At 40.6% G+C, this 19572-nt stretch overlaps 1 protein-coding gene across 1 annotated transcript in view; it reads right to left on the bottom strand.

The window, feature by feature from the left end:
- The window catches only part of Smarca5 (SWI/SNF related, matrix associated, actin dependent regulator of chromatin, subfamily a, member 5), a 33242-nt gene extending 21245 nt beyond the window's left edge, over positions 1 to 11997 (bottom strand). Inside the window, exons 1-8 of the mRNA XM_032887431.1 lie at positions 11156 to 11997; positions 8736 to 8810; positions 6018 to 6184; positions 5105 to 5205; positions 3644 to 3744; positions 2807 to 2986; positions 1527 to 1682; positions 1315 to 1446 (exon numbers count right to left, since the gene is read on the bottom strand). Of these exons, the coding sequence (XP_032743322.1) occupies positions 1315 to 1446; positions 1527 to 1682; positions 2807 to 2986; positions 3644 to 3744; positions 5105 to 5205; positions 6018 to 6184; positions 8736 to 8810; positions 11156 to 11329 (1086 nt within the window). The 5' untranslated portion in view covers positions 11330 to 11997. The remainder of the gene's footprint in view (positions 1 to 1314; positions 1447 to 1526; positions 1683 to 2806; positions 2987 to 3643; positions 3745 to 5104; positions 5206 to 6017; positions 6185 to 8735; positions 8811 to 11155) is intronic.
- Positions 11998 to 19572: the final 7575 nt, after the last annotated feature.

Raw genomic sequence — 19572 nt, 5'->3', positions numbered from 1 at the left:
AACAGATATCATTAAATGTTAGCCCAGCAAGAAAAACAAATAATCTTGAAACTATCTGTAAAACATCAAAGTATTTAAAAGAATTAATAAAACTTTCAAACTGAATGTGCTTTTTCCACACACATTTCTGTTCTTTGTAAAATAATCCTTGGCTGGCCTTTCATCCCAGCACACGTAAGGCAGAGGCAGGCAGATCTCTGAGTTTGAGGCCAACCCTGTCTGCAGAATGAGCAGGATAGCCAAGGCTACACACAGAAACTCTGTCTCAAAAAAATAGAAAAAGAAAAAGAAAAGAACCCTTAATGTAACAAACCAAATTAATACCTTTAGAGAATTTGTTTATATAAATGTACTAACATGGATCTCTACAAAGGTCTCTCACCCACTCTAGATGTAGGAACAGACATTCAAATCTGAACTCCAGTTTGGCAACTATAATTACTAATTGTAGACTATGAATACATAAACTATTTTCTGTCATACAGCAAACAGGTAACTATGTCACCATTTCTACTATGTAAATAATTGTTAGAGGTAAAGACTGGGTTATTACACAATAATAAAAGATGGGTGTGATATTCACTGTTCATTGTCAACGTCATATCCTAGTATTCTATTAGCCCAGAGCTGGGCCCCCCAAAACAGCAGTAGGCGACTGTGTTGACTGCAGTATGTGCTGTAAGACCCGTCTTAAGTTGTGTGACTGTTCCCTGGGTTGGGAATCGTGGATTGTTCAGAATAAAGAAGGGAACTGAGCAGTGGGATACACTTATCGCACTGTCTGCTTTCTGACTGTGAGTAAAGTAGGATCAGCTATTCCTGACCCTAGTACCCTCGACCAAGTACCCAGATCAGCTATTGCCAGCACCTGACCCTAGTACCCTTCTTCCTTAAGCTGCTTTTGTCAAAGTATTTTGCCACAGTAACACAAAAAGAAAATAAAACAAAAAGTTAAACAAATCCCTCCACACTTGAAGGCCATCTCTGAATGTTAAAACACAATGTATAAAATATACAAAGATACTTGAAAATGCTTAAAAACAAGACTTTAACCTAGAAACCCTAAGGTTAAAATTAAATAGTCTTGATTGCCAAAAAGGAGAATATGCTAACTCAGATGAAGAAACTGATTGGAAATGACTTTAAAGCCAAGGCTAAGCCAAGACTCAAAAGTGAATAAATTTTCAGAATACTATGCTGGGTTAGTAACAGGCTAGCTACGTATGTATAAAAAAGTTAATAGCCATATCAAACAGCACTATTATTAAAATATAGGCATTAACCAAAATATTATTAACCACAAAAAGAGCTTACATCAGCTGAATTAAACACATCTGGTAACAAAAAGTTTAGCAGGGACCAGAGCTCGTGCAGGTTGTTCTGAAGAGGCGTCCCTGTCAGCAACAGTCGGTTTGTAGTCTTAAATTCTCTCACTATTTCTGACAACTGAAAGAACCAGAGCCCATTATTAGAACATTTTGAATCACTCAGACACAAAAAAATGTTCATATTAAGTATCAAATTACCTTAGATTTTTCATTTTTTATCCTGTGAGCTTCATCTATAACTAAGTATCTCCAGTTAAATTTTTTGAACACAGACTTCTCTTTAATAAGCATTTCATAAGATGTGACACATACATCCCACTCTCCTGGTAATAGAACATCCCTGACAAATGCAGCCTATAAAGAAAAAAAAAAAATTACACCACTCAAGTCAATTATACATTAAATTCACTTAAGTAATCAAAACCAAGGAAGGAAGGAGTCTAATAAATAGCAGGCATTAAATGAGCATCAAAGCCACCATCTCACCACCACCTCACCACTGAAACTACTTCCTTATCACTGTAGAGTCAGTTTAACTTAGTTTCGAAAGGTTGAAGGGAATCACAAAATTCCATGGCCTAACTTTAAACTATATTTCTACAGTTCACCAGGTCTTGCCATCCTTAGGAAGCAGGGTTTGTAAGATAAAGGAAGACTGACAGTTGGCAATAGATGGTCTCATTCTTTTGATTTGTAGATGTATTAACACATTACTGTTATTGTTCTTATTTTATAGATCAGGATATGAAGTTAAAACGCAGAAGTAGCTGACTTCTCCAAACAAAAAAGCAACTTGGTAACTTAAAATAACCCACATAATCTACCTACTGAGGGGCAAAGAACTCTAGACAGCTCCTGGAGGACGACTCAGGGGTTAAGAACACTTGTTCTTAGAGAAGACTAAGGTTCAGTTTTCAGCACCCACACAGTGGCTCAAAACCATCCCTAACTCTAGTTCCAGGGATGTGACTCCCTTTTCTGGCTTCAGTGGAAACCAACATGCATGCAAAGTACCCATAAATATAAAATAATATTTAAAAAAACTAACCTCAACTAATTAATTGTAAAATCATTTAATATAATCATTTAATCAATGAACACACTTGATTATATCCAACTTCCAAATCTAAGTTCTTTATTCTTAATAGTGTTGTTATTGCCATGACTTTGCCCTAAAAAGATGTGGCCCGGAAGTCAATAATTTAACTCATATTTGTATATAACAGCTCACCAAATTACTAAATTGACTCAACTCATAGTTAACAATTACTATTCTATGACTATTACCACTGTACCCTAATCTAGAAATCTGGCCCCTCAAATTTCTAATGATTTAACATATTCAAAAAAACAAGTTAATATTTCCAAATAAATTATCTTGGACTTTTTTTTAACAATCCTTTTTAATCCCTTCTCCAGTTATTTCGTCTTAAGCCTAAATTTAAATTCCATTAAATATTAATAGTATAAATACTTACTCTTTGCTCTTTATCTCCTATCAAGCAAACAGACCTAAGTGTTGGTACCCATCTCTTGAATTCACTCATCCAGTTGTGCAATGTAGACTTGGGAACCAAAACCATATGAGGACCAGGAATATTTCTATAGTGTTTCATGTACCCAAGAAGAGAAATTGTTTGCAGAGTCTTTCCCAAACCCTAAAAAATTCATAATTCAACATTAAAGAATTTAATTGCACTAGTTAAATTAAAAATTAAACAATTAAAAACACCCTTCCATACTTATAGACCCATCATATTTAGGAACATTTAGAACTATGACGAGATTGACTACTGTGTAAGTGTACAGTTAGGTCACATAAGTCTATAAGGAAGGTATCAACATCACCTCAAGACTCAGAAAACACGACATCCCCAAGTAACCAATCAGAGGCAGGAGTGAGATATATCTGACTGCATACTTACCCCAACAAATTGTTTAAGCACTACTTTTGGAAGGATTAAAGTCTTCACTAAATAACTAGTAAGTCATGAACAGAAGATACGGTGTTTTGTGAAACTAAACCCTGTGAGCTGACTTTTAATAAGTGGAAAGAAACGGTCAAATACTGCAAAAACAACAAAGTTATCAAAATGCATTATTTTAAAATGTACTCTAGTGCAGAGATGGTTAACTCTTCACACGTGAAGACGTCACTTACGCAACTAAAACAGTAGATTATAGTGCTTTAAGGAAAAAATAGTTATAATCAAGCTAAACTAGTCATCTCTCTTCTGCTACAGATTTAGTCAAACTATCTTAAGTTACAACAAGAACACAAACATCTTCAAGCTTTGAGATTAGCAAATACATACCATCTCATCTGCAAGGATACCATTGATGCCATTCTCATACAGAGAGATGAGCCAATTCAATCCTCGGACCTGATAATCTCTCAGTTTACCCCATTTTACATCTAAAAAGTAACAACACACAATGCTCATTTTAAGGACAAGAAATATAAGACAGGGCTGTCTTTTATCTGATATTCAGAGGTTTAACTGGAACCTATAGGTGTCTACTTCTCTTTTCTAGAGGATACATATATTATGGGGTTTCTGCAAGGTTAAAGTCATTAAAAATAGCTAATGAAATCTGGACTGAAGAAGGGGTAATTGATACAAGTAACTGATAGTGAAGCTATCAGATGAGGAACTCTAACTATTAGCATCAGAGTCCTCATCGAAATCACTCAATCCAATGTTAAACCACATTGGTCTTCAGAGTATCTCTGGCCTCTTTCCCTCTTTTTTGTTAGCACACTTTTAACCGAGTGGTTTCATCTTCATAAAGATCAGATAGTATCTGAAGATTTTCCTTTCTCCCCATTGAGAGTGGAAATAAAGACAAGAAATTCTTTCCAAGTCCACCCTTTCTATTCCTTAAGTCCGTTCTCTGATAGATGGCACATAAGGACCCATGTCCTTCAGTACACAGACATTACTTGTACTTCCCGGGATAAATCGCTGCCTAAGAATGAAAAGCTCATCAGGACTGGGCACACGAGTTACAACTGGAGACAGAAATAACCTGAATTTCCTTTCCAGCTTGTTATACATGTAGCTCTGGCCTCTAGCTTGATTTGAAAAGAAAAGGCAGGGGGAAAAGAAAGTGTGTGTTAAAAGTGGTCCAGTGGGTGAGTAAACTGTTCAACAGTCTAGCTAAGCAGGACTCCAACTAAAACCATTAGTTGTCCACAGTAACTACTCATCGAATAACAGGAGTTGCAGTAAAACTAGGCTTCCGTGAAGATTACAGAAGCTTCTAATAACCCTATCACAAATCAAGATTATGTGTAAGTAAAACTAAGCTGTTTTCTTATAGAAAAGCACTAATACATTTCACAAAAATATCCATCATCAATAAAAGCAATTATTTTTCATGATTTTTCCCCTTTTATAACATTTCCTAATTTGGGAAAAGTGTATGGCAAAAGTCATTCCATTTTACATGGATTTTAGAACCCTAATAAGCTGAATGGCATCTTCATATACTTCTGAAATGTACCATACTATTGTCTCTCAACTCTCTAGGGATCAAAGTCAGGGCTATTCACATGCTATCAGCACTCTATAGCTATATAACTCCAACCAATATATTAACATCTCAGATTAAAAAATTACACTTAATATTTATTCAAAGCCAGTAACTATCCACGATTACTAAAAAAATTCCTATATAAATTATAGGAAAAGTAAATTTAAACAATAACTAAGGGATTCTCAAAGGAGGCTCCTTTGGAAAAAAAATCAAATGATTCAAAGAATTTAACTTACATGATGGAGAATCTTCAAATCGAGTACAAACATTGGTTGCTTTGGAACTTTCTGTTAATAGCTCTTCATCCTCCTCTTGCTCTGTTCTACGATGTCGGTAGCTGTCAAAATGAAAACAAAAATCAATTTATAATGAGTTTTATTTGAACACAGTAGCCAAATGATGATATCACAATAATCTTAACAGGCATCTAAGTTAAGCCAAGGATACAGAGTATCTCAGTGGTAGAGCATAAGTCCTGAATTAGATCCCATGCACCAATAAAATTAAATTAAATTAAAAAAAAAAAAAAAAAAAAAAAAAAAACAACCAAGAAGCAGAGTAAGTCTAAAAAAGTGAAGAGTTGGGGTTGGGGATTTAGCTCAGTGGTAGAGCACTTGCCTAGCAAGCACAAGGCTCTGGGTTCGGTCCCCAGCTCCGAAAAAAAGAAAAAGGAAAAAAAAAAAGTGAAGAGTAGAAATTACTAGTAAATATAAACCTGATATGTTTATGTGATTAACTAAATTATGAATAAAAATAAATGAAAAGGCAGGCAGATCTCTGAGTTTGGTCCAACCTGGTCTACAATACGAGTCCCAGGATAGCCAGAGCTACACAGAGAAACCCTGCCTTGAAATCGAGAAGAAAAACAAATTGTTATGACTAAAAACTAAGAAGTAAGCACTTAAAAGAGGTTCAGGTGTAGTGACTAAGGAATTCATTAGATTAACTCCCAAAAATTATTTTAGGAACTAGATAAATAGTTCAGTCAACAAAGTTCAAATGGTATAAAACTAAGTCATTGTATCTATTTTTAGATATATAAACATTGATGGCCTCATCTGTAACACAGAAAATAGATTTAAAACCTTAAAAAAATAGAATTTAAAAAGCACATTTGGTTTAACGTATCAAATATAAACTATTACTCACTCTCCAACCGAAAGCAAATTCTGTTTTTCATCCTTTTTTACCCGTGGGCGCCCTGGTTTCATCTTCAAGGGAGAGGTTGGAGTCTTCTGAGCAGCAGGCTGAATGAAATGTGCGAACAGCTCTGTCTGCTTTAATAAATACTCAAATCTATTTGCTCGGTCAGTTTGCTGCAAAATTTAAGACACATTTTATCAAACTTTAAGAATCAGTTTCAACATGCCTACACAACAAACTCAAGAATCAAAGTGAACTCCTGAAACATGCAACATGGGAGACTTTCCAAAGCATAACCAAGACAAGCACAGGTTTGAACAGAGATGAATACATGAAGTGCTAGTTAGTGATTTAAAGATGAGAGAGGTAATAGGCAGGAAGAATTTATTGCAAAGGGATATGACAAAAAATATCCTACACCATGCGTACGATAATGCTTAAAGGAATTCATATATTTCCAAAACTAAAAGTATATGGGCATTATCATTTAATAAGTTGACGACAGTCTGTATGCCACGTGCATGCCTGGAGAGGTCAGAAGAAGTTTTCATTTCCCCTGTGACTAGCGTTACAGACAGTGGAAGCTGCCATGTGGGTGCTGGGAATTAAACCTGGGTCCTCTGGAAGATCAACAAGTGCTCTTAACCACTCAGCCATTTCTCCAGTGCCTACTAAAATCTTTATAATTCATATTTTGCTTGCATATTATTGCTAATTCTGTACATATACCATAACATTAGTAGCTTGAAGCTTTTTAATATATTTTTAAGTATTCTCTAATATTTGAAGGTGAAGAAAAAGCAAATTTTGAAAAAATATTTTAAAAGTTCTATGGCACATTCCTTTACTCCCAGCACTTGGTAGAACTGAGTTCAAAGTCAGCCTAGTCTACATAGTAAGACCCTGTTTCCAAAAAAAAGAGCAAAACAAATAACAACAACAACAAAAAGCTTATCCTGTACCAAACAACTAGGTGGTGAACAAAAGACGGAAACAATGTTCATATCTGTAAGGAATACATTATGAGTTATATTACTAATTTGTACAGTTTTACTTCTTAAGAGTTTAATGTTCTTGAGTTTAGATATGTACAAGGCACTCAGAACAGGGCCATAATAAGCATTCACTGTTGGCCATTATCATTTAACTGAATTTAGACATAAAGCTCTTTTTAGGTCCTAGGTTGAGGGAAGTACACGATGTAAACTGGCTCTGTAACAGTAGAGTATCAAGCTTCCTTTGATAAAGTAAGGATCTATTCGAGAGGCTGGAACTGCGGCTCAGCAGTAGAACATGTGCACAAGGTCTGCTCCTCAGCACAAGAAAATCACAGACCACTCACACTGTAAGAATGCGGAGACCAAACTGCATGTATCAGTCCTTCAACATAGTAAGGAACAACACTAGACACACATACAACAGTTTGCTCAATTTTTTTAAATCATTTTCAACGCTAAAATCTTTAAAGGTATTTTTAATGCAAGTGGGTAATTACATCATACTATGTAGCCTTCCTAAAATACCTGTTAGGTTTATGTAGGCAAACAATACCCCATGTTACACATATTTCAGTTAGATACCTCTGCTCTACTTATAAAAATTAATATAAGATTACAGTACATTGAGCTCCACAGAGCAAGCAAAAGCCAGATACTGTGCGACTGTGCCTTACAGAAGAAAACCAACTAAACATGGGCAAGCAAAGGAGACTGTAAGAAGCCAAAAAGCAAAATGTCTTCTATATGCATTCTTTGTGCAAACTTTTGGGAAGAGCACAAGAAGCAGCACCTGGATGCTTCTGTCAGCTCCTCAGGTTCTCAGAGAGTGCAGATGACAATGTCTGCTGCTAAAGAAAAGAGGGGAAATTTGAAGACTCTCCTAAGTCTGACATCACCCACATGCAAAGGGGAGACCAAAATGAAGTTCAAGGAACACAAAGTTCCCGAGGCCTCCTCCTGTCATTCTGTTTTGAGTATTGCCCAAAAACCAAATGAGAGCATCCTGGCTTGTCCTCTGCTGCAAAGAAACTAGGAGAGATGTGGAACAACATTGCAGCAGGTGACAAGCAGCCCTGTGACAAAAGGCTGCAAAGCTGAAGGAAAAGTACGAAAAGGACAGTGCTGCCTACAGAACTAAAGGCCAAAGGGGGGGGGGTAGTAAAGACTGAAAAAGCAAGAAAAAGGAGGAAGCTGAGGAAGAGGATAAAAGGGTGAAGAGGAAGTTGGTTCTCCAAGGTTTTTTTTCCTTGTCTATAAAACATTTAACGCCCCCATATACAACTCACTCCTTTAAAAAAAAAAAAAAACTGCAATGTAGGGCTGTGTCAGATTTGTTTTTAAACAGCACAGTGCCCTGTACAGTTACCACACTACCAAAGGTGTCTTTAGACAGCCTTGTCCTGTAGTGTTTTCAATAGCCACTAACCTTGCCTGGAACAGCCTGGGGATTATAAAGTGGCATGGAAATTTAAAACAGGCTCTTGTTGATACATAGCACAAATTAGTTATATATGTGGACTGGCAGTTTTTTGGGTTTTCAGTTTTGTCTCTGTTGCAGCTTATACAAGGATAATTGTTCTGTCAACTGAATACCACTCTATAATTACAAAAAAAAAAAGCTGTTCTGTTGACATTCTGAAAGCATCTAAGTAAATACAGATGTTTAGTAGATTTAATTATCCTGAGAAAAAAGTTCATTAAAACCATTCACATGTCTAGAACATACCATTTTTTCTTCATATGTAGGATCAGGTTCTTGGATTTCTTTTTGCTTTCCAGGTGATCCATCATCAAATACTTCCTGGTAGGAAAGGAAATTCATCAAATTGTTTAAGGATTGTCCACTTACTATCATACACTCATTTCTTTCAAAAAAAAAATCATTCTAAATAATATACTCTTGTTCCAAACTCCCTAGATATTTACTGGCTATCAGATAACCTGGAATGAAACTTAATATGGATGAAAATAAAATACTATGGGGATAATCACTTTTCCCAATTATAAACTGTATTAAGATCTGCCATGATAAAATTATTATCAATAACACCCTAAAACAAAATTACTTTTTATACAAGCCATACAGGCAAATCTGTATCTTTTCAAATAAAATTATAAATACAAATTAGGTAACATGAATGTGAACAAAGTTCTCTTTATATCATAAAACTCCATCTATCTACTGTGTTATTTTATACAAATGTATACATAGAAGGAAGCATTAGATCCTAATTTCCACTATCTAGGACATTACCCAAAAAAGGAGCTTACATAGAATACCCTTAGTCTGACTCCCAGTTAATAATATTCTATTCTTAAAAAGCATCTTGACATTCAAATGCCACAAGCAAAATGACAAAACCTCCAGCTCTAACTTACAGAAAAATCCTTGCAGCACACATTCAAGGAAAAGTACACCTTACAATAATAATGTGTGTTTTCCAACTGCAGATGTTACGTCTATAATTCAGTCTTTTTTTCCAACTGTAAAACATACCTAAGGTCCTCAAATACATTAGACATACTCAACTCAAACCTAGTTCTGATTCTAAATTCAGTTAAGACGATGAAAAGCAGTCTGAAGATAACTGTCTTAAAAGGCAATAAAATAGCCAGGAGAATTTAAACCCCAATGAAATTCTTTAATTCTTGAGTTGCTGTTTTTCAATTAAAATGTAAATATGAACATAAATGTGAAAAGCCCCAAATAAGTGGTATTTCCATTAACCAGACGAGTAAACTGGGTCTTCTCAGTATAGAAATATCAATAGTTTCTATTTTTTCTCAATCTTATTCTTCACTCCTTTTCTGTTTATGTCATAGTTCCTACTTGTTTATTCTTATTGTTTTGGTTTTTTGAGACAGGATTTCTCTGTGTAGCCCTGGCTGTCCTGGAATTAGCTCTGTAGACAAGGCTGGCCTCAAACTCACGAGATACCTCTGCCTCTGCCTCAAGTTCTGGGATTAAAAGGCCTGAGCCACCAGATTCCTTTATTTCATGGAACAGAAATATAAGAATCCAAGTTAAACAACCCTAGAAACTCTAAAAACCATTTAAAACCATAGGGGGAGCATCAAATACATTTTTAAACTGAAACTGCATTCACTTCAAATCGGTGCACTACACCAGCACCTACCTTCCCCAGAAAAAGTTGTTTCGAAGATTAACAATATCTCACCCAAGCTGCCCAATAAAAGTAAGCACACTGCACCATCGTCTCCTTAGAGTGTAAAGTCTATGCTAAGATTCATTTTTATTGTATTACTTCCAATCTGAGGATTAAATTCCCAGGAATCTTCAGACTGGAGCCTCAAATAATAATAATACCTCAAAACAAGACCAAGGCCAAGAATAAAAATTGGGAGCAATAACTTGGTTCCCAGGCAACTCAAAGCCTGGGAGCATATCCAAGAGACCTGCCTGGCAGCTCCCCCATTTCCCACCCTTTCCCCCCTTCCTCCAGTATTGTCACCATCATCTGGCCCACTAGAGCCCTGTGAAGGTGGTTCAACAGCGATTCCTCCAAACGGCTTCAAAAGGAAGCAAGGCACTGGGCTAGGAGCCCATCACCCTCCCCCGATGCTCCCATTCATTCAGTTTTCCACGCATACACCCCTAATTGGATGGGGACCCAAGACAGGTGCTGCGGCTGTCACGCTCGCTCTCCTCCCGGTGGAGCAGGGCCCGGGAGGGGCCTCCCCTCGCTGCACAGAAGCAGCTGCGCCCCGCTTATCCCCACAGCGCATTCGGCCCTCCAGTTCTCGCCATTGTTTCTGCCCAGAACAGACTGATGCCGCCCCCGCCAGCACGGGATGAGGCACTGGAGGCGCAAGTCCTCAGCTGCGACGCTGGGAAACGTCGCCCTCGCCCCGGGAATCCCACTCCGGAGGGGCATTTCCCTCGCCCTCCTCAAAGTTTAGTGCAAACTAAAACCTAAATCGGAGGAACCCGAGCGAGTTCTGGGGGAGCCTAGCGATAGAGGAAACGGGTCCCTTCGGCCACAGTAATCAGGAACATGTGTTTCGTAAGAGCGATCCGCGATCTAGCTAGGCTAGCTACACCGAGGGGGAAAACGTAAAGGTGAAGTGCGGGAGACGCGCCAGCAGAGCATCCATCTCCCTACCCCACGCCGCGGCCGCGCTCACCTCCATCTCGGTGTCCGCGGGACCCGCGCCCGTGGCGCTCGGAGCCGCCGGCGCCGCACCGCCCTCCGGGCCGCCTTTGTTGCCGCTGCTGCTCCCGCCGGCGCCCGCCGCCGAGGGCTTGGAAGGCGCGCTCTCGGGAGGCGGGGGCGGCGGAGGCTCAGCCGTGGACGACATGTTCCGGCTGCGTCACCCGCCGCGGCCACGGGCAGGCGCGGCGCCGAGGGAAGCGGCCTGGGCCTGCGCGGCTCTAGCGTCCGGGCCGCCGGAGGAGCGAGACCCGCCCGGAAGCTCTCACGCGCAGGGGCTCCGCCACCGACCCGAGCCGGCCCAGCCGCGCCGCTCGCCTAGTACTCCTCTTCCGCGGGACTCCGCTCCACTGGCGTTTACCTCACGGCGGGAATCACGTCGACGAGGGTGGGCGGGGCCAGCGGGGTCAAGGAGGTCAGGGAGGGCGGGCTGACTCTGAGGAGGCGGAGGGCCGAGGGAAAGGGAAAGGAAAGCGAAAGGTACTCAGAGGTCTCCCGGCGCCTTCTCCTCTACCGGAGTAGATTATCTTCTCCAACCAACCAGACAGCGACCTACGCCACCCGCTCTCAACCCTCGCGAGATCGCTAGTTCCCCCTTCGAAGGCCGGGTTGCGAGGGCGCATGCGCCTGCTCCTCCTAGGCTCCGCCTCCTCCGGGCCGCCAGCGGGTTGTGGAGGGCGAGTGGGCGGGGCCTCGAGGAGGCGCGTCGGCGGAGGTTTGCGCGTTCGCTCCTTCGTGTGACGCGAGCTGGCTCTTCGGCGCTCCCGTAACGGCTCCGCTCGCTGTCTCCCGCCCGCTAGAGAGGCCCGCTTGGGAACGGCGCGACTGCCTGGCGACTGTTAGGCGTGGAGCAGAGGCCTGGGCTGGCCTTCGTCGTCCTACCGCCTTCGCTCACTGGCGTGACGTTAAGTGACGTTGGGCGCCTGAGAAGAAAAATCTCCTCAGAATTAAACTCTGTGTTCGCTGCATCGGTCAGCTCCCCTTAGAGAGTTCGGTCTTTCTCGGCGTTTGTGAACTTCAGGTTAGGCCAGAAGACGCGCTGCCCTGTGAGAACACGAATGACAACACATGAAGACAAATGAGAGCGTGTTTTTTACATCAAACAAAAATGCACGTTTGTCTCCAGAAGTGTTTACTAGGCGTGGTGATGCACGCCTTTAATCCCAGCACTGGGGAGGCCAAGGCAGGCAGATCTCTGAGTTCAAGGCCAGCCTGGTCTACAGAGCGAATTCCAGGACAGCCATGGCTACAAAGAGAAAAGTGTTCGTTGTTCTTGTTGCTTCTTTATCCTGCCTCAGGCTGTCATGGAAGCTACTGAGGTCTTGCGTCCCATCCTACAGAATCTAAACACTGCTCTGTTCGTCACCCACCTACTCCCATGCACAAAAGATCTTTGTCATCTTAATCCCGCTCCTTATTTCGTCCCCACCTATATTGAATAAAACTCTTTTTCAGACCTAATTTCAAACTTCTTGGAATAGATAATATTCATATATAAGTTTAAATGTTCGAACCAGTCGAATAATCTTTAACCAGAATTGAGATCTGAAAAACGATCTCGTTTAACATACTGGGGTTGTAGCTCTTTAGGTAGACTGCTTGGGGGAGCGTGCGTGAAATCCTGGCACCATTTAATCTTGATGCGGTGATTCATGCCCAAAATCCCAGCATTTAGGGAAGTGTAGGCAGGAGGATCCAGCGTTCAAGGTCATCCTTGGCTACTAGGCCAGCCTAGACTAAATGATCTTTTCTCCAAAAACTAATAAGGAGCTGGAGCAGATTGCTGAGAGGTTAAGAGCACTGGCTCAATTCCCAGCACCCATATGTCAACTCACAACTATAAGTCTAATTCCAGGGGATTCAACACCCTCACACACATATGCATAATTAAAAATTTGGGAAGGTGGGACAGAGAAACCCTGACCATCCTGGATCTCACTCATCCAGGCTGGCCTGGATCAAAGATATCCACCTGCCTCTCAAGTGCTAGGATTAAAGGCTTACCCTGTGCCACCACCGCCCAGCAAAATCTTTTTTTAAAAATTAGTAAAGAAAAACATTTCAAAGATCTAATGCTTACATATATGTGTGGTTAAATACAATAATTCATCATAGTCTTCATAGTGGCAAAAAGCTAGTAAAGGGCTAAAATTGAGCATATTGTACACCTATAAAATGAAATAGTAACAGTCAGCAACATTAACATAAAAGTATGTTGATTAGGGGTTGGGGATTTGGCTCAGTGGTAGAGTGCTTGCCTAGGAAGTGCAAGGCCCTGGGTTCCGTCCCCAGCCCCGAAAAAAAAGAACCAAAAAAAAAAAAGTATGTTGATTATGAAACACTATCTGAAATTTTTTTGCACTTCAAAAATGTGTTCAAACAAACGTGTATTTGTAGAATTATTAAAAATTGACTGTGGACTGTATCTGTATTCTAAGCCTAGTCAGCATTTTCTTTTATGACATTTGTGTGTATATGCGGTAGGGAGGTAGGTATGCATACATCACTGCATGTGTAGAGATCAGAGGATAAACTTGGGGAGTTGGTTCTCTCCTGTCATTTGGGTCCTGGGCTGAACTGTGGTCCATCTCCTTGGCAGCCACTTTCTGCACTGAGCTGTCCCACAAACCTGCATTTCAATTTTTTTAAACAAATGTTATAGTAGTGAAACTAATTTGTTTGTACTTTTATAGAGGTATAATTGACAGAAAGCTTGTATAAATGAGACATTAGCTCAGTGCTAGAGCGTTCTCGTCTAGCATCTTCAACCTCTAGCAACAAGAATGATATTTAGAATGTGATATATAGAAATACAGATATATTGTGAAATGATTAGTTCAAACTGATTAACCCACTCACCATCATCTCTTATAATTACCATGTGAGCATGGTATATGTGTGTGTGATATTTAAGGTCTGGTGAAGATGGTCCAGAGCTTGCCTGGTATGCAGAGAGTCCTGGGTGAGATAACCCAGCAGTGCTAAAATAAATAAAGGGGCTTAGATTGCCTCGGTGTGGTAGAGTCTTTCTGGCATGAAAGAGGTCCTGTGTTCAGTTCCAAGGACACATGCTACAGGGCATGACTGCACACACCGTACTGTCAATACCTGGGAGGTATGAGTGACAGGATCAGAAATTCAAGGTTGTTCTTACACACCAAGTTCAAGAGCAGCCTAGGCTGCAGAAGACCATGCCTCAAAAACAAACAATAGTAATAAAAGGTAAGCAACATTTTCTTTTACTGAAAATAGACTTTTCATACAACATATCCTAATTACTGGTTCCTCTCCCCCTACTCTGAGTTCTTCCTCTCTCCCCTCCCATCTGGATCTACACCCTCTCTGTCTCCCACCAGAAAACAAAGCAGGCATCTACAGAATAATAATAAAAACAAACATCAGAATAGGACAAACTGAAGAAAAGAAAGCCAAAGAGAAAGCACAGTAAACACGGATAGATACAGAGACACAATTCACAAAACACAAGGGCAGAAGCCATAATATACGAATAAGGGATCTATAAGGTAAAGAAAAATGGGCTTTCTGCTCCTCCCTGTTCCAGAGACAGCCGCATTTTCTCATGCAGTGTCAGCCTCGTCCAGTAGACAAGATGGTGAAAGTCGGTGTGAACAGATTTACCAGGGCGGCCTCCTGCTCTGCAATTAGCAAAGTGGAGATTGTTGCCATCAACGACCCTTTCATTGACCTCAACTACATGATCTACATGTTCCAGTGTGACTCCACCCATGGCAAATTCAATGGCACAGTCAAGGTTGAGGACCGGAAGCTTGTCATCAACGGGAAGCCCATCACCATCTTCCAGGAGCAACAGCTAACACCGCTAACAGCGGTGGTGCTGAGTACCACTACTGGTGGAGTCTACTGGTGTCTTTACCACCGTGGAGAAGGCCGGGGCCCACTTAAAGGGTGGGGCCAAAAAGGTTATCATCTCCGCCCCTTCAGTCAATGCCCCCATGTTTGTGATGGGTATGAACCACGAGAAATATGACAACTTAAGATTGTCAGCAGTACATCCTGAACCACCATCTGCTTAACTCCCCTGGCCAAGGTCATTCATGACAACTTTGGCATTGTGGAAGGGCTCATGACCATGGTCCATGCCATCACAGTCACTCACAAGACTGTGGATGGCCTCTCTGGAAGATGTGACATGATAGCCATGGGACTGCCCAGAACATCCCTGCATCCACTGGTGCTGCCAAAGCTGTGGGCAAGGTCATCCAGAGCTGACCCTCTGGCCAGCTCACTGGCATGGCCTACCCCTAATGTATCTGTTGTGGGTCCAACATGCTGCCTGGAGAAACTTGCCAAGTATGACAACATCAAGAAGGTCGTGAAGCAGGTGTCTGAGGGCCCACTAAAGGGCATCCTGGGCTACACTGAGGACCAGGTTGTCTCCTGCGACTTCAACACTTCAACAGCAACTCCCACTCTTCCACCTTCGATGCTAGGGCTGGCATTGCTCTCAATGACAACTTTGTAAAGCTCATTTCCTGATATGACAGTGAATACAGTGACAGTAAGAGTGGTGGACCTCATGGCCTACAAGGAATACGAAACCCTGGACCACTCACCCCAACGAGGACACTGGGAACAAGAGAGAGGCCCTTGGTTGCTGAGGAGTCCCTGTCTCACTCAGCACCCAACACTGAGCATCTCCCTCAATTTCCAAACCAGATCCCCATAATAAATAATAGAAGGGGTTTAGGGAGCCCTCCCTACTCTCTTGAATACCATCAATAAAGGTTGCTGCACCAACAATAAATAAATAAATAAATAAATAAATAAATAAATAAATAAATATGCTCTAACATAACATTGTGAGGCAAAATCCTCCAAAGGTAACATTAAGTTCCTTCTGTAGAGGGCGGCCTGGGACAGGACCCTTCCGGTCTCCATCCGCGCCCAGAGCTGGAGCTGTCTCACAGCCCTTAAACACAAAACCTGCCCTCAGAGAGCTGGTCTGCCAGGAGCACTGTTCCTCCTAAGCCCACAGCCCACAGGTGGGACCCCACTTTCTCTCCATTGACAATCCAAAGAGAGACCCACCAGGAACACATAGGCCTTGGATGCCTCGGGGCTACCTAAACAGGACCCTTCCATCTCCATCTGCACCCAGAGCTAAGGCTGTCTCACAACCCTCCAGAACCAAAACATGGCTGAGAGATATGGTCTCCCAGGAGCACTCTCACTCCTAAGACCACAAGTTCAAAGGCTCACAGGCCCACAGGAGGGACAAGCTCCAGTCAAAGGCAGAAGACCAACTAATGTCAGAGATAACCAGATGGCAAGAGACAAGTGCAAGAGCCTAAGCAACAGAAACCAAGACTACTTGACAGCATCAGAACCCAGTTCTCCCACCACAGCAAATACTAAATATCCTAACACACCAAAAAAGCAAGATTTGGATTTAAAATCCCATCTCATGATGATAATAGATGACTTTAAGAAGGACATAAATAACTCCCTTAAAGAAATACAGAACAATAGAGGTAAATAAGTAGAAGCTCTTTAAGAGGAAACACAAAAATCCCTTAAAGAATTACAGGAAAACACAACCAAACAGGTGAACAGATTGAACAAAACAATCCAGTGTCTAAAAATGGAAATGGAAACAATAAAGTAATCACAAAGGAAGACAACTCTGGAGAGAGAAAACCTAGGAAAGAGATCAGGAGTCATAGATGCAAGTCACCAACAGAATATAAGGGATTGAGGAGAATCTCAAGAGCAGAAGATACCATAGAAAACATTGACAAAATAGCCAAAGAAAATGCAAAAAGCTCCTAACCCAAAACATCCAGGAAATCTAGGACACAATGAGAAGACTAAACGTAAGGATAAAAGGTATAGAAGAGAGTGAAGATTCCCAACTTAAAGGGCCAGTAAATATCTTCAACAAAATTATAGAAGAAAACTTCCCTAACCTAAAGAAAGAGATGCTCATGAAAATACAAGAAGCATACAAACTCAAAACAGATTGGACCAGAAAAGAAATCCCTCCCATCACATAAGGTCAAAACACCAAATACAAAAACCAAAGAATATTAAAAGCAGCAAGGGGAAAAGGTCAAGTAACATACAAAGGCAGACCTATCAGAATTACACCAGACAGAGGGGGTATAGCTCAGTGGTAGAGCATTTATTTGACTGCAGAATTACACCAGACTTCTCAACAGAGACTATGAAAGCTAGAAGATCCTGGACAGATGTCATACAGACACTAAGCGAACACAAATGCCAGCACAGGCTACTATATTCAGCGAAACTCTCAATTACCATAGATTGAGAAACCAAGATATTCCATGACAAAACCAAATTTACACAATATCTTTCCACAAATCCAGCCCTACAAATGATGATAGATAGAAAACTCTAACACAAGGAGGGAAACTATACAGTAGAAAAAGCAAGAAAGTAATCTTCTTGAAACAAACCCAAAAGAAGATAGTCACACAAACATAATTCCACCTCTAACAACAAAAATAACATGATACAACAACCACTATTCCTTAATATCCCTTAATATCAATGAACTCAATTCCCCAATACAAATTAGATACAGACTAACAGACTAGATACAGAAATAGAACCCAACATTTTACTACATACAGGAAACTCACCTCAGTGACAAAGACAGACACTACCTAAGAGTCAAAGGCTGGGAAAAAAATTTCCAAGCAAATGGTCCCAAAAACAAGCTAGAGTGGCCATTCTAACATTGAATAAAATCAACTTTCAACCAAAAGTTATTAAAAAAGATAAGGAAGGATGCTTGATCTTCATCAAAGGAAAAATCTACCAAGATGAACTCTCAATTCTGAACCTCTACGCTCCAAATGCAAGGGCACCCACATTCATAAAAGAAACTTTACTTAAGCTCAAAGCACACATAGCACCTCACACAATAATAGTGGGAGATTTCAATACCTCACTCTCATCAATGGGCAGAACATGGAAAGAGACACTAAACAGAGACATAGAGAAACTAACAGAAGTTATGAACCAAATGGATTTAACAGATATCTATGAACATTTCATCCTAAAACAAAAGGGTATACCTTCTTCTCAGCAACTCATAGTACCTTTCCCAAAATTGACCTTATAATTGGTCGCAAAACAGGCCTCAATAGATACAAGAAGATTGAAATAATCCCATGCATCCTATCAGATCTCCATGGACTAAGGCTGGTCTTCATAACAACAAAAACGACAGAAAGCCAACAAATACATGGAAGCTGAACAACGCTCTACTCAATGATAACTTGGCCAAGGAAGAAATAAAGAAATAAAGGATTTTTAGAATTTAATGAAAGTGAAGATACAAACAACATATGTATCCAATGAAAGCAGTGCTAAGATGAAAACTCATAGCTCTGAGTGCCTCCAAAAAGAAACCTGAGAGAGCATACACTAACAGCCTCAAAGCACACCTGAAAGCTCTAGAACAAAAAGAAGCAAATACACCCAAGAGGAGTAGGTGACAGGAAATAATCAAACTCCAAGCTGAAATCAACCAAGTAGAAACAAAAAGAACTATACAAAGAATCAACAAAACCAGGAGCTGGTTCTTTGAGAAAATCAACATGATAGATAAACCTTTAGCCAGACTAACTACAGGGCACAGAGTATCCAAATTAACAACATCAGAAATGAAAAAAGAGACATAACAACAGAAACTGAGGGAACTCAAAAAGTTATCAGATCCTACTACAAAAGCCTATACTCAACAAAACTGGAACATCTGGATGAAATGGACAATTTTCTAGACAGATATCAGGTACCAAAGTTAAATCAGGATCAGATAAACCATCTAAACAGTCCCTTAACCCCTAAAGAAATAGAAGCAGTCATTAAATGTCTCTGAACCAAAAACAGCCCAGGACCAGATGGGTTTAGTGCAGAATACTATCAGACCTTCAAAGAAGACCTAATGCCAATACTCTTTTTTTTTTAAAGATTTATTTATTATATATTAGTACACTGTAGCTGTCTTCAGACACACCAGAAGAGGGCATCGGATCTCATTATAGATGGTTGTGAGCCACCATGTGGTTGCTGGGATTTGAACTCAGGACCTCTGGAAGAGCAGTCAGTGCTCTTAACCCCTGAGCCATCTCTCCAACACCACCAATACTCTTCAAACTATTCCACAAAATACAGAAGGAACACTACCCAATTTGTTCTTTGAAGCCACAATTACATTTATACCTAAACTACAAAAAGACCCTACAAAGAAAGAGAACTTCAGATCAATGTCCCTCATAAATATCAGCGTAAAAATACTCAATAAAACTCTAAAAACCAAATCCAAGAATACATCGAAATGATCATTCACCACCATCAAGAAGGTTTCATCCCAGGGATGCA

This window comes from Rattus rattus, chromosome 17, assembly GCF_011064425.1.
Source record: "Rattus rattus isolate New Zealand chromosome 17, Rrattus_CSIRO_v1, whole genome shotgun sequence".
NCBI classification, from domain to species: Eukaryota; Metazoa; Chordata; class Mammalia; order Rodentia; family Muridae; genus Rattus; species Rattus rattus.
This window is presented reverse-complemented; position numbering and strand designations above follow the sequence as displayed.